The sequence below is a fragment of the Daphnia pulicaria genome, chromosome 6, assembly GCF_021234035.1.
Source record: "Daphnia pulicaria isolate SC F1-1A chromosome 6, SC_F0-13Bv2, whole genome shotgun sequence".
Lineage (NCBI taxonomy): Eukaryota > Metazoa > Arthropoda > Branchiopoda > Diplostraca > Daphniidae > Daphnia > Daphnia pulicaria.
In genome coordinates this window covers 4,728,781-4,750,494 of record NC_060918.1, presented here as the reverse complement: position 1 = coordinate 4,750,494, position 21,714 = coordinate 4,728,781, and the positions used below count along the sequence as shown (strand labels likewise).

At 41.9% G+C, this 21,714-nt stretch overlaps 2 protein-coding genes across 3 annotated transcripts in view; one reads left to right on the top strand and one right to left on the bottom strand.

Moving 5' to 3' along the window:
• Positions 1–21,714, top strand: part of LOC124341683 (Down syndrome cell adhesion molecule-like protein 1 homolog) — a 28,854-nt gene that overhangs the window by 1,093 nt on the left and 6,047 nt on the right. The gene's annotated exons all lie outside the window — the stretch shown is intronic.
• LOC124341685 (glycine-rich RNA-binding protein 2, mitochondrial-like) lies at positions 16,513–17,845 on the bottom strand. The gene is made up of 5 exons (XM_046794616.1): positions 17,727–17,845; positions 17,106–17,267; positions 16,948–17,003; positions 16,840–16,869; positions 16,513–16,764 (listed from the first exon to the last, which is right to left on the bottom strand). Exons 1-5 carry the CDS (start codon positions 17,826–17,828, stop codon positions 16,728–16,730), a joined length of 387 nt encoding a protein of 128 aa, XP_046650572.1. The 5' UTR covers positions 17,829–17,845; the 3' UTR covers positions 16,513–16,727.

Genomic DNA, 21,714 nt, shown 5'->3' with positions numbered 1-21,714 from the left:
GGGTGGCTCTCTTTGATAAGAATAGGAGAGCTACTATACTATACTACCAGACGACTAGTCTATACTATGGGAGCTATATAGTGTTACACAGGATTAGATCATTCCCGAGATATTTCTTAATGCTGACAGACTTGAGACGGGACGAAATTTGACAGAGAGGAAAGTGATTCAATCAAGATGGCTATCAGCAATCTAACCCATTTTGCTTTCGGCTGGGGCTGGGGCTGGGCTGGGCTGGGGCTGGAGGAAGATCTTATCTTAACCATTTTTTCCCGATGCCGGAATTCTTGATTATCAAGAAGACACACACAGGGCCAAAGGGCCCAACTAAGATGTAAATATCAAAGAAATATATTTACGGAGCGAAATTGCGCACAGCACAGCAGACACAAGGTCCCCCCACCCCAACCCCACCCCTCAATAACTCATTCAATACTATTATGCAGTCGAAAGTCTATCCCCCCCTTTTGATGTCCGTTCTTTCGTGTGCTGCTGCACAAGGTATTTCCACAGAGGCGCGGTGGATGTATTATAGATGTTTGTGTGTGCTCTATAGTGTGTATAGTTGAGAGAGAGCCTTCTTGGTGGAGCGGGAAAACGCGCGGGAATATTATTCGGAGAATTCAGTTTCAAAACGAAAAGGCAAGGAATTTGCCTAATGAAGTCTGCAGCAGCAGAAAGACGTTGCTTCGCTCATTTCGGTATCCTGTTGAGTGCAATGACTTGAGTCTTAATAGTCTATCCAGCGTCCATCCCATCCCATCCATCCATCCAGTCAAAAGAAAATCAAGACTTTTTTTTAAGAAACGACTTTGTTATCATTCCAAAAGTTGCGCCACACCGAATCAACTTGATTTTCATTTTTTCTTCGGAACTTGTTCGTTAAACAGTTTATCGAGTCGACCAACACGATTATGCGCGATTCTATAGGTGTAAAAAGGGAGAGAGACGTCTATAAATTATTTGGATATTTATGCGCACGTACGGCCACGCGCGGAGAGCCTATGGAAGAAAAGAGGAACACACATTTAGGCATCAGCATCCGTCAAGGTCCATTCACTACATAAACAAAGTGTAGCCGGGCAAATTAGACGGGCCCCAACGGGATACCGTATTCCCGCTTTTCAGCCGTGAAAGATGCTAGTAGTACGTAGTACGTAGTAGTAGTAGTAGATGTTTGAGTTTCCTATTGAGGCCGGCATCTAAAAGAGATAGAAACCATTCAACAAGGGTGGAGAGAGGAAGGTATTCAAACCAGCGCGGCTTCCCATCAAGTCCAGTCAGTTTTCCCCATACACACATCTAATAATATTCTATGTAGTACAGGAGAGAGCTTTGCGTTAGCTGGGCTCATCATCTCTTTTCATCCTGTACATACACGCCTCTATAAAACTGTAAGAGCTGCACACCTTGTCAAAAAGAGAAAAAATGAATTTGAAATACGCGCGCTTCAGCCAGAGAGTCCTGCATTAGTCCGCGGAGAGTATCTATAATATATATATATTATAATCTAGCCAAAGACAAATTCAATGAGCGTCCAGCACATACACACATCTAGACACATAAAGAGGAAACTGTGCTGCTGGACTTTGGAAGGGGGGAATTTGATTCAAAAGCCGGCGACGGACCAAAGCCAATGGCAAATGGATCAAACCCGAAGAGGGAGAGTTAATATGTATAGCCATGAGGGGATATGTATAGAGAATGACTCTCTCCCCTTTTAAAAGGACCGCCATGCAGATATCTATATCCACCAAAGTACAAAGATGACATCCATCTCTCTCTCCAAGTTCTCCTCTCGTCCAGTCGCCGAGGATACTAGAGAAAGCGTCTAATTTTCTCTGATGATTTTGCATCAGCGCTGCTATAGTCCAAACGAAGTTATAGAGATGCTCCTCAAGGAGCTCCAGAATGACAAAGATGTATACATATAAGCCATGTCCTCTCTCGACTACCACTACTACGTACGTTGTAGCTCATTTCATGCCACCTTCTCATTTGGAATTCTTTTTCGACGAACAGACCCCGAAAAAGTCCAACAGCAAAAAGGGGGGCAGGGAATTTTCCGCGTTCCAGCCAATATATTTGATGCACTGTGTTTACAGACGGAATAGCAGAAGACGGCCGGAGTTATATATCTATCTATCTAGCGAGCGAGAGCGAAATGAGATTTTGTATTTTTATTTCTTTTCTATTTCGTCTGGCCTATCCTCCTCCGCTTCTGTAAGGGCCTTGATGTCATTGTCGTTTTTTGAGCTTAACTCGATTTCAAATTCCAATTTGGCTCGGAAATCTTGAACGGGAGTTGTCTCTACAGCCCCACCACCCACCCACCAGCCCATTGATCTAGACACACATAAGGCGAAATCCATCAAGTTGATGCTGGCAGTAGACTGTGCTGCCGAGAGTGATTGCATATTGTGTTAAGATAATGTTGATGTCTTACGGATTCCGGAATAGAGCAAAAAAAAAGACCCACAGCCGAATAGGAGGAGGGTAAAGGGTGGAAGAAGCTATACTACATATGGGAGACATTGGCTCTGATCAGATTCCGCGAGCAGCAGAAAAGGGCGGGTCTTTATTTCTTTTTCCTTTTTTTTTCTGCCCGCGTGCAACCTACACCGGACGTCGGGACGAGCCTTTCACGCGACGCCACTATATACATGATCGAGTGTAAATCAGTGGGCGTCCTTATAAAGAGACGCGCGAGAGAAATGTCAACTTTTTCCTCTTTTTAAAAAAAGAAAATCTAAAAAATCAAAGAAGGAAATGAGGAAACACAAGGGTTGTAGGAGGAATATGTTGGAGTAGTAGTAGTAGCTATATGTATGATGGGATAGCTCTTCTCCCGCACGTCGTGCGTGAAAGCCAAAGAAGAAGAAGATGACAAGAGTGAGGGGGCCGGAGCCGTGGAGGTCTGACATGTCACATGACAAAGGCATACCGAACTTTGATTGCGCCTCGCCCCACTGGACAAATGAACGCACGCAACGATGGCTGCTTATACACACACACTTCCGGCCAGCTGCTACTGCTGTGCGCGGATCAAAGCCCGGCCCTTCCCCAACACACATCCATGTCAGACAATATATATAATATCAACCAACTCATCGGCAATCTTAGATAAAATACGTATATCGATTGCGTCTACACTTTCAAACTGTCATATGTGCAACTAAATTGAAAAAAAGTTCTTTTCAGCCTCTTTCTTATATAAGACACACAAGTGGACAGCCCCACCGGAAAAAGCCTAACGTTCTCGTCACATCTTGAAAAGAAAATTAGAGGCCCAGGTGTGATGTGCGCTTACACATAATAGCCTATACGTGGAAGACGGACTAATAAAGAGATGTGAGGTGTTTGGCTGGAGGTGTAATATTCGTTACTTGACACGTCGGTAGAAACTCGAGAGGCTTCTGAATGGGCGACACACACACAATGAGCTGTACCGAGAAGATGAGAGAGGAAGCGCCTCGTTAAGGCTCACAACTTCCGTTCCCTTCCAGCCCCTCGCCGGTCGCTATTTAGCGCCAAACTTGCCGTTGGGCATATATGTCGGGTCCCAAAATATATCTGGGTCTTATCATCTATATTTGGTCCCGCCCGTTGCTTGATGATTAACCTGCCTCGACAAAAGAGCAATTTCATATGTGTAACGACGACCGAGGCCCCGCGGATTGGATGGGACAATCTACTGTCAACTACAAGGAATTTGTGTTTCCATTTTGAATGTGGGTGGAGTCAAATGGCTATTCTTTTTTGAACATCATCGGGGCTGTGTGTAATGCCTTTAACGTGGTGGAGAGAGAGAGAGAGAGCCCAGCAACAGTTGACTGAGTGGCAATTCTTTGAACCAGTTGTGAAATAAGGCGCCAAAATTCAAACGTTTGACATTTAGACCATTTCTATAATTAGTATCCCCTCGCGTTAGACGAGTTCTAGGCGTTTCGTATATCATTGTTGGTCTCTGTATATGCAAATGCGTATGCCGTAACTACCGGAGTGGCAACACTATATGTACAAAAGAGCTCGTTTTATTCATTTGAATACATTAGACGGCGTCGACTAATTTACGCGTCTAATCTCTCCTCCTCGGCGCCGAGTCTCACCAGTAAGCGCTCAAGAGTTACGTGTGGGCGCGCTTGATTATTAAAAGTTGTTCGTTACTACTTTTGAATAACGACGACACATCAACGCCTTTATACATTGAATTTTTATTTTTGTTATTTCCCCAACCGATTTGCATGCTTGCGCATTATGCGCAACACCCCCGCACTCCTTTTTAAAAATATAAGAAAAACCGGATGGAGGAGAGATCAAGGTCCTCTTAATTGTGATCCATTATGCACGACACTCTTCAAACATCTTCAGCCAGTCAACAACAACGTGAACGAAAATAAGCAGATCGCTTTTAAATCTAAATATCACATGTCGGAAAATAAAATAAAATAAAAAATAGATCGGACTCCATCAGCGACAAATTTGTATATAACGGGGGTGTCATCATAACGTGCCGATTAAACGACGTTCGGCGACGACGGCGCTGTATATAAATAATGCGTCTACGCTCCATCAACCGGGACACGTCGAATGACGTGAACAAATAGTTTTGGCAAGAGGAGGAAATAACAAAACGATCGGCCGCTCTTTTATTTTTCTTTTCTTTTTTTCTCCCGCTGTGAGCGACGATCGTTTATTTCCTATCGATAATGTTGTGTAACCTCTTTAGTGTCGAACCAACGACTGATGAGTGGCGCCTGGTAGTTAGCGCGCTCGATCCAGCAGCCGCGCTCCATCTTCTTCCTATGTGTGTGGACACACTCCACAGCCAGTCACGATGATTGACTCATCCATAATCAGCGTGTAACAGTTGCACAGCAGTGATCCAACTTTGCTCTCTTCTCCCCTCTCTTGTAGTATATGTTGTCTTTTCCCCCTTTATTTTTTTTATTTATTATTAGGGCGACTCCTGCCGTGCACATCAGTCTCGTCGACGTCGTGCACACCCGCGGCCAAAACAGTTAACCGGAGAGCTGTGCCGCCCGCTATATAGTCCTCTAGATAGTTCCCCCAATGTTTTTATTTGTGGATGGATGGCCGACATTGTTGTACTATAAGAAAATAAAGGACATGAACAGGAAAACTTTAGTAGCGCGTATAGATGGAATAAATAGTCTTGGAATATAGACGACGGGCCGGAATGATTGCATCCTCTTCTTCTTCTCCCTTCACGATCCATTGTCATCATATAGAGAAAGGAGCAAAAGGAGACCCCCCCCCCCCCGTCAAACTATAGAGTGTACATGTCGACTACTACTGTACACTCACAACTACTAGACTGGTGTATATATGGTCGTAATCCTTCGTTCTCCTTACCACCCTCGTTTTCCTTTTATATATTTGTCCTTTCTTTTTGTTTCTTTTCCTTTTCTTTTCTTTCTTCAGTATTATTTAGACTGGCCTTTTTTCCTTGGTTCTATTCTCTTCTATTCCGGTTCAATCCATTCAATCGAACGCCCATTTGTCGTCTCTTGTCCCGGCTCCGCTGATGCACTATTCTTGTTAGTTCTCCTAGCTATCCATGTTGATACTTTCAGACGTTTCTACCATCTCAAATGGCCGAGCTCCGCTTGTTTTTTAGTATCCCTGTTGTCTCTCTCTCGACCATTTGGCGGTTTGTGGTGAGGTTAAGTTTACATCTTATATTATATCACCTCCCTCCTCCCGTTGAATTAAAAACTATTTCGCCGAGCGCCAATGTTTTAAGTTCACATCATCACAGCCCAGAAATGACGTCATTTAATATTTAAATCTCCCCGGCTCGTGCTGATTAAATTCGTCAAGGAAAAAATAAGAAAAAGCTTTTAGACTAATCAATGTCGCTTTGTTTTTCATATTAAAGTCACGCCAGTTTTGTGTAGTATAGTTCTAACGGAAAAAAAATTTATAATAAAAGTAAATCATCCGCTTTACTGCTGGGACGAAGGTATTAATATTTTTGGGACACGAATCAGTCAATCAAAACATGGTAGATAGAGACGGGCGGCCGTAGATAGCTACTAATTAATCTCGTTGGCGACAGCCCTATATCAAGTTAATGAGCTTTGCAAATGGGGGGGGGGGGGGGACCATTGCTGGTGGAAGTAGTGGGGAGTCCTATACATAATTGTTGGGCGGCCGGCGCGCCCGCCGACGCTATACACACACACGGCGCGTGCCGGTTGTTGTACATAGGAAAAGGTCGCGTGTCCGTTTGTTATTTTTGTTGGCCACGATGACGAGCCGCGTTCGAAAAGAAGAAAAAGGGAAGGAAAAGAAGGAGGAATAATAAAAATAAGAGGGACGATATATACCGACCATCAAACTGGGCAAGCGGGCCGGCTGCTGTCTGGCGCTTTGAAAAATATAAGGTTTCACCCCCCTCTCTCTTTGGTGAATCAGGTTTCCTTTTTGTTCATTCTGTACTTTCTTTCTTTCTTTTTTCTTTTGTGTTGTATGTGATGGTTTGACTGGTTGACTGTTTTATCGAAAATGGTCGGCCGACCGGCTGGACTGGGGCTGGACCATGGGAAAAACGGATGTTTTATTTATACAAGCGCGGGATACTCAAAAGGGAAAAATCCTGGCCAACGAGAAAAGAAATGGGCGATGAGAGGTTCTTATATTATATCGAAAAAAAGAGGCAATTCTACACACACACACAGTCTGTGTGTGTGTCTAAGGTGGAGGGGGGTATATATAGTTATATACGGGTCGTCGGTTTTCCTATCCCTCTGATGTTGGATAGATCCAAAAGTAAATCGATACTGTATAAATAGAGACATCCCCAAATCTTATTTTTCCCATGGACGATGGGATAATGAAATCTTTGGGGCCGCATCTTTCAATTGGATGTCCGTCCTGCTGTGCTGTGTATAGAATATAGGCCCATAGGGGTTTAAAAGGCAACCTATTATGTGGACACTGACAGACCAGACCAGTCTGGGATATCTATCTATAGATAGACGACCAACTGATAATTGATTAATAATAACGTTAGATTTATTATATTAGAAAATCGCCGTTGTCGATGGTCAGTCTGGCTGGCTGTCTAGTCCCCCGGTGCTGGTCGATCCTGTATAAATCTTGTGGCCGGCCCAACGAAAAATATAATTTGCTCTTTGGTGGTTTGATATGTTGACGTCTGGTCAACACACACACACACACACACAGTGGGCAGATCGACAGCTTGATGGAGCCCCACCCTGGCTAGCTCTCTTTACATATAGAGCTACTTCCGTCTATACGTGTACACCAACCACGCCCTTGAGGGAACACAGCACGGCGGAGACCGCGTCTCTCTCTCCTGCCGAGTCATTCGTGATCATATTGAAAGCTTCCCCCGCCAACAACAACAACCCAAAAGGGGTTCGAACAACAACCAAACAAAAAAAATGAGAGAGAAAATAATAATAAGAAACGACGTTGTCACATAATACACACAAGCAGCACCCCACACCAAGCCTTATAGGACGACGCCACGCAAAAAGGGGTTGGTCGGCCTTTCTAATGTATTGATCATCATCAAGCAAAGAGGGGCGGCTAATACAATCATTCATCATCACGGAGCGCGGGGCATCTCATCATCATCATTATTGCACCGGCGGCGGCGGGGGGGAGCTCTATAGGCTGCTGCTGCTGCTGCCCCGTTATTTCACTCGATCAGTCAGTGTTGCTCCTGCATCGGGATAGTCTCTCTCTCATCGTCTCTCCACGCCCGAAACTCTGGCCCAACACGCGACGTTACTATATAGAGAGATCCCCGGCGCGCCAAACTTTACACTCAGCCAATAAAATAGATATAGGCACGCCGCTGAGAGAAGAAGAAGAAGAAGAGCTCGATGATTGTGCTGTGTGTGGTTTTCACCAGGGCTATATAGTACCGTTGATTTCGCATGCAAGTGCGCGCTCTATTTATAGCTCCTATTATATTTGATTTATCCCTTGCTTTCTATATCAACTTGTGTGTGTATCACCAAATCGAGATGGGGTCGTCTAAGTTTGGGACTCCACTCTAAAGATCTCGAGTAGATATTTATTCATTTGAAAAATGTATCAAATGGGCCAACTTTGTGAGTTGAATATTTGACGAGGAATCGGGTTCGACGAAGGATATCGCCGTATATTTAAGCTTTTTTTTTGTTTCCCCGTTTGAAACCAATATCAAAAGGGCTGTGCTGTGAACATAATAGTAGATTGTGGGATGTATAAATCCGTGCGGCAAGCGTATCAACACGTTTATTGGCGGGGAGGAAAAACTGCGAGTCGTCGTCGGTTGCGACGGCCAAGAAACGACGTCAACGATCGCGTCTCTCGCCCGCTCCGCTCTCTCTATTTCTTATCCAAGAAATTTGTGGAAAGTGGCCCCGCGCGCGCCAGCACAGACTAATGAAAAAAGCGACACACTCGGATTCGGCGCAAACGGCCGTCGTCCGACGGGCAGGGGTGTAAAAAAAAACGTCCGTTTTTTTCGTGAGAAGAGCCGCCGTCGCCATATCCTGAAAAACACTTTGCAACTTTGAAGATATTGCTCACAGCACACAGCACAGGACCATCAGCTTTTCTAAATAAGCAGTCGGCTGATGGAACAGCTCGTCTTTTAAGCGTTCGGTCCCCCCTGCCATTTTTGTTTATTTATTTATTTATTCTTCTTCTTCTCTGTAGCGCGGGATTCGGGAAATAGCCTCAAGTATATCACGCGCTCTTACCGCCCGCTTGATGAAACCACTTTTGCTTCCCCCCACCAACCGCGTGTAACCGCCCGCTGGAATTCCATTGTGTCCATCATTCTTCTTGTGCGGGACCCGCCGGGCCTATATAGAAGAGACCCCGACCCCAGCAACAATAACCTCAAAAACTGCGCTCGCCCGGCCCATTTTCAAATGCCAAGTTGAATTCAAATAATATACGTACGTCCGTGTGTGTATATAAAGTTCTCCTTCTTCTTGCAAAAAGTAATTTTTTTGGGGGGTTGGAAGTAAAAAAGAGAAAAGTTTATTTTCAAAACTGAATGGCTTGGCAGTCGGCCATTGTGGGAGACCCACAGCAGTCTCGAATATATAAAGAAAGAGAAAAAGGAAAAGAAGGAAAAAATGCAACTATGTATAATGTGTATTATTCGAGTAAGTCATGACAATATAGCGGTGGCCAATGGACCATCACGTTCCCCATGTCTGGTCGTGCCATCTCGAAACATCAGCGCTCCTAGCTGCTCCTATACTACTACTCCCTACTACTACACTACTACGCGGCTCCTAATAATAAAAAAAAGAGAGACGGAAAGAACACACACACACACATTTATACGGCGAGAGAGAGACAACACAAAAGAAGATTGTGTGAAAAAAGGAAAGAAAAGAAAACTGTGCATTGCATAGACGACATGTGTGGCAGAGAGAGAGGAGGGAACATAAGAGCCTCCCAGCAGCGTAGACTTGTGGAGATGGCCATCACCACACACGCGAGTTTGATACAATGAACCTCATAGCAGAGCTCTGCTGCTGCTGCCAAAAAGAAGGGAAAAAGCTGCACTTACACTTCATAACAATTAGTTAGTGTGTACACAGCAGTCAGCCAGCCAGCCAGCGCCAGCCCCAGACAGACAGACACAACGCAAGGGGATATCCCATTGATTTCAAGCAGAGACTCTTGCGTATAGTATATATATGTGTATGACCGTTTGCTGTCAACGATGGCCAGTTCCTAGTATGTTCTATTTATATGTTGTGGGGGGGTTATTATTCTTTGATTGTTGATGCCAAAAGGAAACCCCCCTCTCTTCGTCTATACACAAACACTGGAACTGGAACGTCTATTCTCCGCTTTCTTATTTATATATTTTTGAATGGTGCGCGCGGGTGTAGGATTCTCTTTGAACTCTGGTGGTGGTAGTACAAGTACTCTAATACTTTCTCGGTGTGGTGTGTCATATAGTCTATTGGAGCAAACAATAGACCCCGGAAAGTAAAGGAAAAATAAAAAGAACATACTGAACTTGAACGAAAGGCCACAGCTGTCGCTGGTTAATATAAAAGGGTGTACCCTCTATAGTCGAGGTTATACGGCGAACTAATAAATATAGTACTAGTGAATTCGAATATAGTAGCTGGATGCCGATAGAGATGACCAGACTAGATATATATGCCACCCTCGCTTATTTTCTGGTATAGATGTCAGTTTCATCGCGAGCGGGTGAATGACGGCTGGGCAATAGGTTATTTGGCGCGGGTGATCCTTTCATTTGATATCGCGCCCCAGCGGGTTCTTCAACTCCCCCCGCTGGCCATCGCAGAGATGACCAGAGCAGCCGCGAGAAAACAAGGGAGGAAAAAAAGATACATCCGGTTTTTAGGACAAGTTGACGTTTTACTTCCTAGTCCGTCTTAATACATATTTATTGGATCAGCTAGCGCCTAGCGGCGGCGTCTAACCGTAAAACTTTTTGGGAACCGTCTGGCAGCAGCAGGTCGTTGATCCTCTCGGAAACGTCAATTCGCAGCGATAGACACACGTAAATCAAAGATTAAATCTTTCATCAACTTGTGTAATATCAATTGACGGGGGAAATAGTTGCCACCGCCGCTGGTTGTCCGATCATTTCTAATCAAAACTCAATTTATATTAATGCTGTGAATTACAGACAGCGCGTATAGAGCATCATCATATGTCTACTCTGTCATCATTTGACGCAGTGTTAATGTACATATGTAGAAAAACTCCTTTTCTTTTCACAGTAGCCGATCGACCCAGATTCCGTTTCGATTGTCGATGCCTTACTGTTGATTGTTTTTGTTTATCTTGAATGTATACAATTTTTTCTAGCTCTACAAAACAATGTCAAGCCTTTGGCCATGGCCCGAGGGTCCTATCAATATCATGAGAGGCGTCAGAACATGTGTCGGAGATGTTTTTTCTTTTTTCTTCTTTCTTATTTTTTCATCCGTCCGTAATCACCGTGCCATGTTCTAAGAGCATCCAGCCGGGATGGAATGGGATGGAATGGGAGGGGGGTGTTCTGTGTTTTGTTTTTCTGATGTCCTTGTGCTTGTGCTATATATGCTTGTTTGCTTTATACATTCTATTATTTAATGATGTTACTCCGGGGTCGAGGATCAAAGGGGAAGGAGGATGGCAGAGTGCTTCCATATAGAGCTGCTGCCGGAATTCTACACATCATGGCCTTTTTTCTTTTCTTTTCCTTTTATTTTTTGATTAATTCCAGCTCCGCTGTGTGGGCTATACGATCGATCCAAAAGTCTCATGCCATGGCGTCTAGCTAGATAGTCTACATAGAGTTGGAGGCAATCTATTTTCTCGGCCCTTTTATCACGCCGAATCTATCAATGATATTCCCCCCCGCAAATCGGGTGACGACGCCCTTTTTAACACAAACACACAAACGAGTTGACTTGTTAATTGTCAGGCGCACCGCGCAAAAACATCAATAAATGTTAACCCCAAAAGACGTTTGAAAATCCCGCCATTTTTTTCAAAAAAACTTTGGGCGCCACTCGCCCAAGAAGAATTTTTTAGGTCGTGGGGGATCTTAAAAAAAGGAGTGGTCAGTCTCTTGCCTTGAACTTTGATCCCGTTTTTCTCCGTTTCCTTCTCCTATTTCGTATGATCCCATTTTTATTTTTAAATTCTAATTTTGTATATTTATACTTACGCGCGGCTGATTGGTGTCTCCCACTCCAAGAGAATGGCCTGGAAATTCATTAGAAACGAGTCGAAATGGAAAGAGATGGGCAAGCAAATGCCGCCGCTTAGATAGTAGTCCATCAACTGGAAAAAAAAGGATATGGAGGAAACTATATAGCCATAGCATATCTATATGGATGGATATGAATCTCTCCTCGTTGCGCAATACCGCAGTAAAGTGCTGCTGCTGCTGCTGGCTATATATATAAGAGAGTTGACAAATTGCTTTGGCTCTCCTCCGTTTTTCCCCACTTTCTCTACATGTTTCTTCTATTTCGTCTTGATCGAATCAACGCGCCGATAAAACTGCCAGCAGAGAAGCTCCCACATAGTCGACTGGCTTCGCCGCGTCTCTCCCCCACCGCCAATGATTTAATCAAATAGATACCCATTTGTTTTGATTTGATCCAATCCCTTTTGCCTGTTGGCTTATCACCCGCGCGCCTGTCGCTAGCGCCTATTTTGACTTCCGGTATACCTCACCACTGCAGAGACAAACTGCGTATCGTACATTTATCTATTTATATGTGTGCCCTGTGTTATTTATTGGAAACATTCGGCCGATTTCCATCGCGCAACTATAGCGCAGGAATATTATTGAACGAGACCGTCAAAGCAATGTTTGAATGTCAAAGAATAGCGCAGTCGTTTTCTCCCTTTCATCACGAAAGGGGGGAAATTATTTTGTTCGACTCTATCTGTGTATCGCTACAACTTTTATATTGCCACATATGCGGCTCGAACTTGAATAGTATACTAACCATATCAGCGGGTGGATTGCAACGTATATAATAGTAATTATGACTCTTGTTTTCCGGTTCAGCAATTTCATATTAGTCGAATGACGACAACTTTTTCGTAATAAATAAAATTCGCCGCGTAACATAGTCGCAGAGTGAACTTGAATAAGAGTAGAACCAAAAATAGAATATATGACGCAAAACAAACAAACAAACAAAAAACAAATAGTTGTTCATGTCATATACTATATATTTATTTCCCAATAAAGTATATAGCTAGATATATATATATAGCCGGCGTGTATTGAATATATAACCGTTTAAGACAAGTTATATGTTATTCAGTTTGTCGTCAAGTATAACTTCCACCTGATAAAACATGTTGGATTCCAGTTGAGACCCAAATAAACTGCGGTTTAAGTTCACATAATTCATACAACGCGGCTGAATTTGCTTTTTGGAAGTCAACTGCGTATACAAATGGCAGACTGGACATTGTCGGTTTACAAATGTGCGTCTTATAGTTCAAAATGTGTAGTCAAAATTGTTGGATCAAACAAACTATATAGAGTCATGAAACAGCCAACAATCGAATTTATATGTCAATGTTCCATCCATAATATATAATAGATGGCGGTTTATGTAATAACTATAAATAGCATACTTGATGTTTGCTACTTTGCTGAACACAATCGATGCGCTCAGCATATTAGGCAGCGATTTCTTTTTTTAGAACTCAATCGCATGCCCAGTCACATCAGCAATCGCACGTGACTGACGATAAAGGCGCAGCAGTTTGAGTGTGCGTCAACTCAGAATTGCCAAGTAATAAAATTTCAAATTCAATCGAGAGGTTCATAGAATTTCAGATGATATGAGATGAGATATTTCATTGACTTGAGATAGTATATATACGAGTTCGTTCCAGATATATTAATAATTGCGCTAAATTGTTATACGGACCACAAATTTTGATTTTACATCATCGCATTTTTGAATTTTCGTGTCGATATTCAAGTCCCAGTAGGAATATAAGTTTCAAATAATACCGATTCGTTTTCAATAATTGAGTGTATTTTGGTTTTGTTTTGCTTTGACATTTTGGTTGCCATGGAAACAGAGGGGCAGCCAAAAGAGTACACAACAGATCAGACTTGAGACAAACTACTTGCTCGTTTCGTTGTTTGTTATAGTACTTGGAAGTCGGTCAGTATAACTGTCAATGTCAGTAGTACAACGCACACTCAAACCACAAAAGATCAGAATGAATACACTAAATTAGAGGGAGGGAATCGTACACATAAACAACACTTTGAACAATAATCGGTATTATATAATTGGAACTCATCGTCTCCTCTTTTTACCATTTCCACCACCAGACTTTCTTGTGTTTTCCTTCCCATTTTTCGCCGTGATGTTCTCCGTGCTTTTTCTTGTCCCAGTCGTGCTCCTTTCCGTACCACCACCAGTGCTTAGTTTCGGCTGGCGACTGGTCCGCTGTTCCCTCCATGGCTAGCTCTTTCTTATCGGGACTCAGAATTCCGGCCGGCTTCTCCAAGTCTGTCGCAGGATTGGCTTCGACCGCCAGGCAGCACAGGGCTCCGATGAGCAACACGATCCAACCCGCAATCTGTTTAAACAGAAATCGATCAGTTTGTTTTAAAAGAAAAATTATTTAATGAATTTGCAGTGACTTACTACGTAAGATTTCATGTTGATATTTTTTAGGAAAGTAGTTGGATATGTTCAAGCTTTGCTGTCGATGTGTCGAACAGTTGTGAGTTGATCTACGGTGATGATTTCGGTTTATAAAGGATGACTAGATCAGTGAAAGTCTTTCGTGTGACCTTCGTGGACTGGAATTAATTCCCAAATGTTAAAAGCGTTTTAATCATTCCAAACTCGTCCCACACTCGAGGTGAGATGGAAAGTGGAAACAGCTGATTTCCCATCGCTATATACTGTGTCACAGCTGTGCTTTTTTCATTTGGCAGGTGTGGGTCTACCACGGTGAACTCAATAATTATGTAACGCCGGTAAGGCCTAGTTCAAATCATTAGTAAGTCCACCACTTTCCTTTTTTTTTCTCTCCATCTCTAAAGGTTAACGCTCGTCATGTGACAAACCTGAATTTTTTGTATTTGGCGAAGGATTTTGATCTGCTGACAAAAGATTTGGCCCACACACGATTGGATAATATTTATTAGACACAAGTTCAAGCGCCCACCGGCGTGTGAGGCGACCGAGGTTCAGGCGCGAGCCGAAATCCGTTTTGACTGCATTATGTGATTATAAAAGCCCCTTTACAAAAATCATAACACACACACAAAAAAAGTAGGACGAACATTCCAACTTTGTGTGAAAAGTTTGGCGCTATAGAAGGTATATAAAGCCCCTTGCTACCTCCTTCGCATTTATACTCTTTATATACATATAGACAAAAGTGAGTTGATTTTCAACTATTGTATATTATAAAAATGTCCGTGTTGGAAGCAGATGCGCGCACGTGGGATGTTTACAAACTACTTTGAAATTACAATACCCCGAATCGGCTCGCTCTCCTGAATGTCGACAGATATATTTTTTCTCTGGAAAAGAAAAACAAATTTCTCACATTTCATTAATTTTTTTTTTAATTCTCTGATGCATATTTGATTTTTTGTTACCGTCATGTCTATAGACGTTTTAGGTTATTGGCAATCTTTCAGCTTGTATAGTGACGCAAACAGGAGAATTTTTCTTTCTAAGACTCTTTCGACAACAGAAGGCAAGAGACTGGATTTCTTTTAGTTATATATATGTAGGGAAAAATCGTGTGAGAAAGAAGGCTGGTTGTTCTACATATCCTCTCCCTCTCTCCGACAGAGATGACCTTTGGCTGTAGAAAACAGACAGCGATCAGCAAAAAAGAAATAGCAGACTGTTCGGTAATAAATAAAGTCATTTTCTGGCATAATAAAAAGGTTTCTTACTTCCCCCTTTTTATTTGCCGAATTGCTCTTCTTCAGAGCTCATTTCGTCTTCAATTTGTTATTACTCCTTGCATTTTTGGGTGCATTATTTGTCATCGAATGCGTTCGCTTGAAAGTACGTACATATGGCATAATATCATGCACAGAACTTTGTGCAACCCAACAGAATGTGTTTGTAGCGCAATGGCGACTATTTTTAAACCAATGGAATTTTCCCCCCAGAAGCGAGAAATTACTTTTGAATTCCGGGCGCTATCCGCCCGTACCCAACAGACCTTACAGTACGCCCCCAAAAAGTTTCGATGTCAGTTACGACGGGGAGAGGAGGGGGGATGAATGCAATTAAGTGATAAAGATTTCCAATTATCAGGGACCGTAAGAGAGAAATACGTGCACAGTCGTTTCGACCGTATATAGACTATACCGGTATATGCCACTTTATTCTGGAAGAAACTTTGGTCCGCCCCACGCCCTGCAGCAAATTTGACATGACGTAAATTGTACACAAGGAAAATAGTGGAAAATAGTTGAGGCTGTATAGGAAGAAATTGCTCGTCTCTTTTTCGCACTTGTTAATGGATTGAGAACAAATAGCAGAAGCGAAAAGAAGTTAACAATGCCAACAAAGGACACAAAGCAAATTTGTGAACGACTTGCTACTGCACTTGTTAATCTAATCACGTCATTGCTCTCTAATTATCTGTCAATTCATCCTCTTGAACTGCGAAAAGCGCATTGTCATGACCTTGTGTGTTATCGTTCGTGACATGCCCGTGAAAGAATCCAAACCAGTTTTGGTATATCCTAGCAGCTTTTGGATTTATACGCAATTTATAGGCTTGGACTGTTATTTTTTAGTGCTCAGCAGTAGTGGAGTTCTCAACCTTTTGACAAGTTAATTGAAAGATTTGGAAAGTTGAAATATTTTTTTTTTGGTACGGCAAATGAATGTAAATATTCGCTAATTGTTTCTATCGTTAAATAGACTCACGTATTCTACGCCGCTGATGTTTTGTCAATCATCCGAAAAAGAATGAAAGTATTAAAAAACACGCAAGCAATTAAAAAGCGAAACAGTTTTGTATTTGCTAAATGAATAAGGCACCGGGATTTTTCACAAGTTGAGATATCAAAACACTTGTTATGTAATTGTGTTCAAGGTAAATGACGTTATCCGGATATCAAAAATTACTACATTTAGCTGAAGACGCCACTTGGAAATAATTGGAAAAGGGAGTCAGAAGAGAGCCATTTTTGTCAAGTAGTCGTTATCCTTTTAACCGTAAAATGGTCTGTGACCATAGCCGTAGCCTCTGCAAAAAGTAAAACACGTACATCAATTTAGCAAAGCACGAAAGATTATTGTTTTCTTAGTAAATTAAAATTACCCGAAACCGCCGCCGTAACCACCATAACCCCTATAGTTCAAAAAATTTCATTTCATTTTTCATTTAACAAGAAAAACGTTTTAATATAAAAAGCCTTATTTTAATTACCCGCCGTATCCACCGTATCCACCATGACCCCCGTATCCGCCGTAGCCGCCGTAAACCTTTATATAAGATAAGAAGAATAAGAAATCGATAATGATTAAAATTGAATTGAAAATTGAAAGAGGCATTTTTAGTCAATATTATTAGGACAAATTGCTAACCGGAAATGGTCTGGGGAGGATGTAGATTGGCCGATGTTTGGTCTCGTCAACGTTCAATCCTTCCATTCCGGCAGCGAAATCGTCAGCAGCCGAATCCTTGTTCATTTTCTCATCAGCACGAATCGGTGACAGCAATGCCAAACTCACCAGAACCAAAGCCATCTAAAAAATTAATTTAAAAAATCAAAGTTTGGCGCACAAAAATAAGTGTACCGATAAAAGGCTTCGTGGGTAAATAATATACAAGAATGAAACTGAAAAAGTCGACGAGAACTAAATATCCTGAAGTTCATTCAATTCCCATCTCGATCCGTCCAAGCGGAAAATACAACTGATTTATGCAATATACATGTGCCGTAGTATACACACTATAGCTTATTTCAAAGTAGGATTGCGTAATAATAATAATATACAGATATTAAAAATAAAAAAGCTGCACGAGTGTGGAAAAAAAAAACTACTTCTATATGGAGCCTATAGATAGAAAGAATCGATCTAAAAGGTTGTTACTGCCTACTGCGTAGTAGTGAAGGCGAAACGGGCGTGCAATCAGAGCGCATTAGAGACGGTTGTTTTTACTTATCGAACTAAACCGAAAGCGATGACACGGAAATCACCTACCAGAACGAGTTTCATTTTGAATCGAGTGTGTCTTGTCAACGCTGTGATGCTGCTATACTGCTCTATACACTTCGCTTCCAACCGGAGACTTGGCGCGTTCATGTTCAACCAGCCGATCGAAACGCCCTTTTATACTCCACGAAAAAATAAAAAGTGGAAGGCGTATTGATTATGCAAAAATATATGGGAGAGTTGGCCCTTTTTCTTTTTTTTATTTTTGTTATAAACTTTTCTTATATTTTTCCTTCAACTGTGTACGGGGGTGGGCCTATGTTTCGCCACTTTGTCGTGTCGCACGCTCCGTGTATATCGAAACTCGATATAGCAGGAAAAAGGAAAAATAAAAGGTGCGTTTCGACATCCAGTTGATAGAGTTCCGATGGATAGATACACCTGGATAGATAAGCTGACGGCGGAGGGGAAAAAACGGAGAAGTTTGTTTCATTATTCAGATGGAAATCAAATTGTTTCCTTTTACTTTCCTTGATTATACTGTAGCGCTGGCAACAAGTTCCTGTATGTGAAAAGGAGGTTGGCACAACAGATGATTGACAAAATCTGCACTGTGACAAAAACAACTTTTAATGGCCTTTGGCTATACAAAATAAAAGAATGTTGTGAGCTTTCTGAATAAAATACACCCACATTCTTTATGATTGCAACTCCTGCGTATTTTGACTGGGGGTTAAACAAAAAACTTGAAATTATATGCAGGGCGTATCCGTTCACTTTCCTATAAATAACTTTATATAATAGGTGGTCAAAACGTTCCAGCCGTCATTGGTTCACAAAAGGGGATGAACCCATTATTATAGAGTTTTGATGTATGGCACATTCAAAATCGATTTAACGATTTTATGTCAGGGTCATCCAGACGAGAGAGAGAAAAAAAGCCCGCGCGTTTATGTAATTTAAAAAAAAATCTTTTGAACTTGGATGTTTTGTTTTTCGTCACAAAGTTGTTGTCGGCCAAGGCCGCATATTAAATCACGCCCAGCCCAAGCGCGTTGAATTCTTAAGTGATGAACTATTTCCCGACTGTCTAGACAGCTGTCTTATTGTCGTCACTCTCTCTCTATGAATTGCCTATGATACCCATTGCGCCACTTTAGCTGACAAGCTAGATTGCCTACGTTGCGTAACCATTTGCCATTTGAAATGGCAATTGGCAAATGACAATTGGCAAACAAGTGTCACAACACTTCCTCGAGAGCTAGGCGATCATACATCACTACACTAAAAGTTTATTTCGGATGAATTGCGTTAATTATTCTATAAACGGTATAACAATTATTGCCGTTTAATTGTGTAGATAAATACTCCGGGGCGGAGGAAAATAATAATCTTAACTCCGAAGCGCAATTGATCGTGTCATTACTTAACTTATCGCTTCCAAGCACATACACACTACGTCTAAACATATATAAACAGGGGCATTGTTTGGACGGTTCAGATGTTGTTCTCCGGCTCCAAATGCAGTCACCCGCAATCAAAGTTAACTCAGTCGTCCTGCTGTGTGTGTATACATTTGATTGCTCTTATTGTCAGCGGTGATCTGTTGGCTGCGTGTACCTACTATACAGTGATGTCTCACATCAATGAAACCACTAACCGTGGCCATCACCATAAACTATCGACGAAACCAACCAACTGGCTACCAATTGTTTTCAATCGATCGCGGCTGCTTATATACAAAGAGATGAATCACAAACCCACATCACAAAAGAGCAATAGGACACAGGAAGAAAAAGAAAAAAATCCTGGCCATCCGAAATCCACTCGACAACATTCAGGGCACGTGTCTTGATGTGTTTTGAAGCCGCGGATGGAACTCTGTGAAGTTGAAACCGTTTGCCAATCCTCGGTATATAAATTTCTATAGAGGAAAACTAATCGCCGGATCGCTGTGCAAGTTATATAGTATACCGAGTCCTCCGTTGGCTCTCGAGTTTTGTCTTTGCTTTTATAAACGAGCCAATCGATTTCCCCACACATACACACACAAAGTTCATTCATCGATTCCCCCTGCAAACAAATCTGTTTTTATTTATTTTTTTATTTTAAAGATTTATTCGAATGGTATGAAAAATAAGGCACTCGTGTTGATCACTCGACTGATCCTCTGCTGGCGGCGTAGTTCACTACTACTCTACTTTTTCCCTATTAGTTTCACCCTTACCATGCTGTACATAGCCAACTCTTCTCGTATTGTCGTTTTGGCTTTTGTTCTTTACCTTTTCTATAGTTCCACCTTTCATGTTTATTTCGATGACTTCGAAGCACGTTTGCTGCTCCTTCTTATTCCTACCATTGAAACAACTTGAAAAGTTGAACGAAATTCCCGCGTCTATCAACTTAAAAGAAAAAACATAACCAGCCCTTCTTGGGGTAGATTTTTGTTTGTCTGTATATACCAAACTCTAGGACGTAGACATACCGTCGCTTTCATCAAATGTTTTTTGATCAAATCGGGCCTTGTTATCCGCACACTCCCGCGTGCTGCTGCTGCCTATATAGACGCGCTCTTAACACACGTGAAATAAGTTTCAAAAGTCGACGACGCCAGTGTCAATTGCAGCAGTGTGTGGTGATCTTCTTGGATGCGAAACATTTTTTCTTATCTACAGACGGAGCATCTGAAAACGGCATATATGTTTGGCGGTTTAATATAATACGTGAGCACTTGATTGTCTCCAAAAAAATAATTGAGCCACTTTTCGGTCGAATTTGAACAATGAATTAAATAGAAATATAATATATAGAAACGAATCTTTTTGATTTGGGGGCGACCACATAAAAGACGGCAGGTATACTATAATATAGTACCGTGCATGCCTTATGATAGAGCCCAATCAGCCACACAGATCCGTGTACGAGTGAGTAGAGTCCGTCTGGGATATTATAAGAAGTCTACTTTCAAAGCTCACAGCTCACTTGACTTGATGAATCGCTCGTTGTGCACGTCATCGTCGTTTGATGGATGGCCGGATCGCAGCATATAAGACTAGAGTCTCGACAAGAATGGTACTTCTGCGGCTCTCGCAGAGATTTGTTTTATATGCCAGACTGTACTATCCCTACTCCGCGGCACTCAAATAAATAAATGTTACGTCATTACTTTTTTTTCCAAAAATTTTCTTCACATTCAGCTGGAATAATGGCGAGACAATAAAGTAATAGGCTGTGGCATTTTTTGGGGGGAGGGCACCGTCTGTTTCGTCATTTCCCTACAAACTGTAGACGTCATCGAATGATAGTTAATGATATACGACATATCTTTAATAAATAATGGGCTGCCAAAAATATGGTCTTAACACAAACCGGAGAATTCGTCCGCGTGTTCTTTGAAGCCAATTCTAAAATAATTAGAATTCGAAACTACAAAGAAGAAGAAATAAAAAACACAATTTCTATAGAGGGAATAATACACTCTATGGCGTTTTCAAAGCTGATGTAATAGCGCGCGGGCGGGGACAAAAAGCTTTATGTATCACGGAGACATTTATGGAAGTAGCATGTGAATATTTTAACCATGTAAACCAATGTAAGTAAATCTGTATTATGACGTGCTTCCCTGTTGTATAGCCTCGCTCTATGGAGGCGGGGAGAGTACTATATACTACTATTATATATATACAATACATATATAGAGCTGGTGCTGCTGAATGAAATTCATTGATTTACATGCGACTATAAAAGTGTCAACCGAAATGAAATAGTCAGGCGAGCCTTTTTTGCCCAGCTGTCTGTGGCCTATCCTAAAGATCAAAAGAACCCATACTATATATATCTAAGAATGGATAAATTCTGATTATTATAAGCGAATGGCACGCGGTCGGAAACAAAAAAGTGCTGAAGGAGCCCATCCAGCAGAGTCCAAGAAGGGACAATAGCCGACGGATCTCAAGAACAAGTCGTTGAATGTGCAACGTATTCTTACTCAATACCACAATACCACATACGTTAAACATGCGTAAATGTAGTACAA

Coding starts and splice junctions, on each gene's coding strand:
- LOC124341685 (XM_046794616.1), bottom strand. CDS start 17,828: ATGAACGCGCCAAGTCTCCGGTTGGAAGCGAAGTGTATAGAGCAGTAT. Junction 17,268..17,726: donor TCAAAATGAAACTCGTTCTG/GTAGGTGATTTC, acceptor TTAATTTTTTAG/ATGGCTTTGGTTCTGGTGAG. Junction 17,004..17,105: donor TCCTCCCCAGACCATTTCCG/GTTAGCAATTTG, acceptor TCTTATATAAAG/GTTTACGGCGGCTACGGCGG.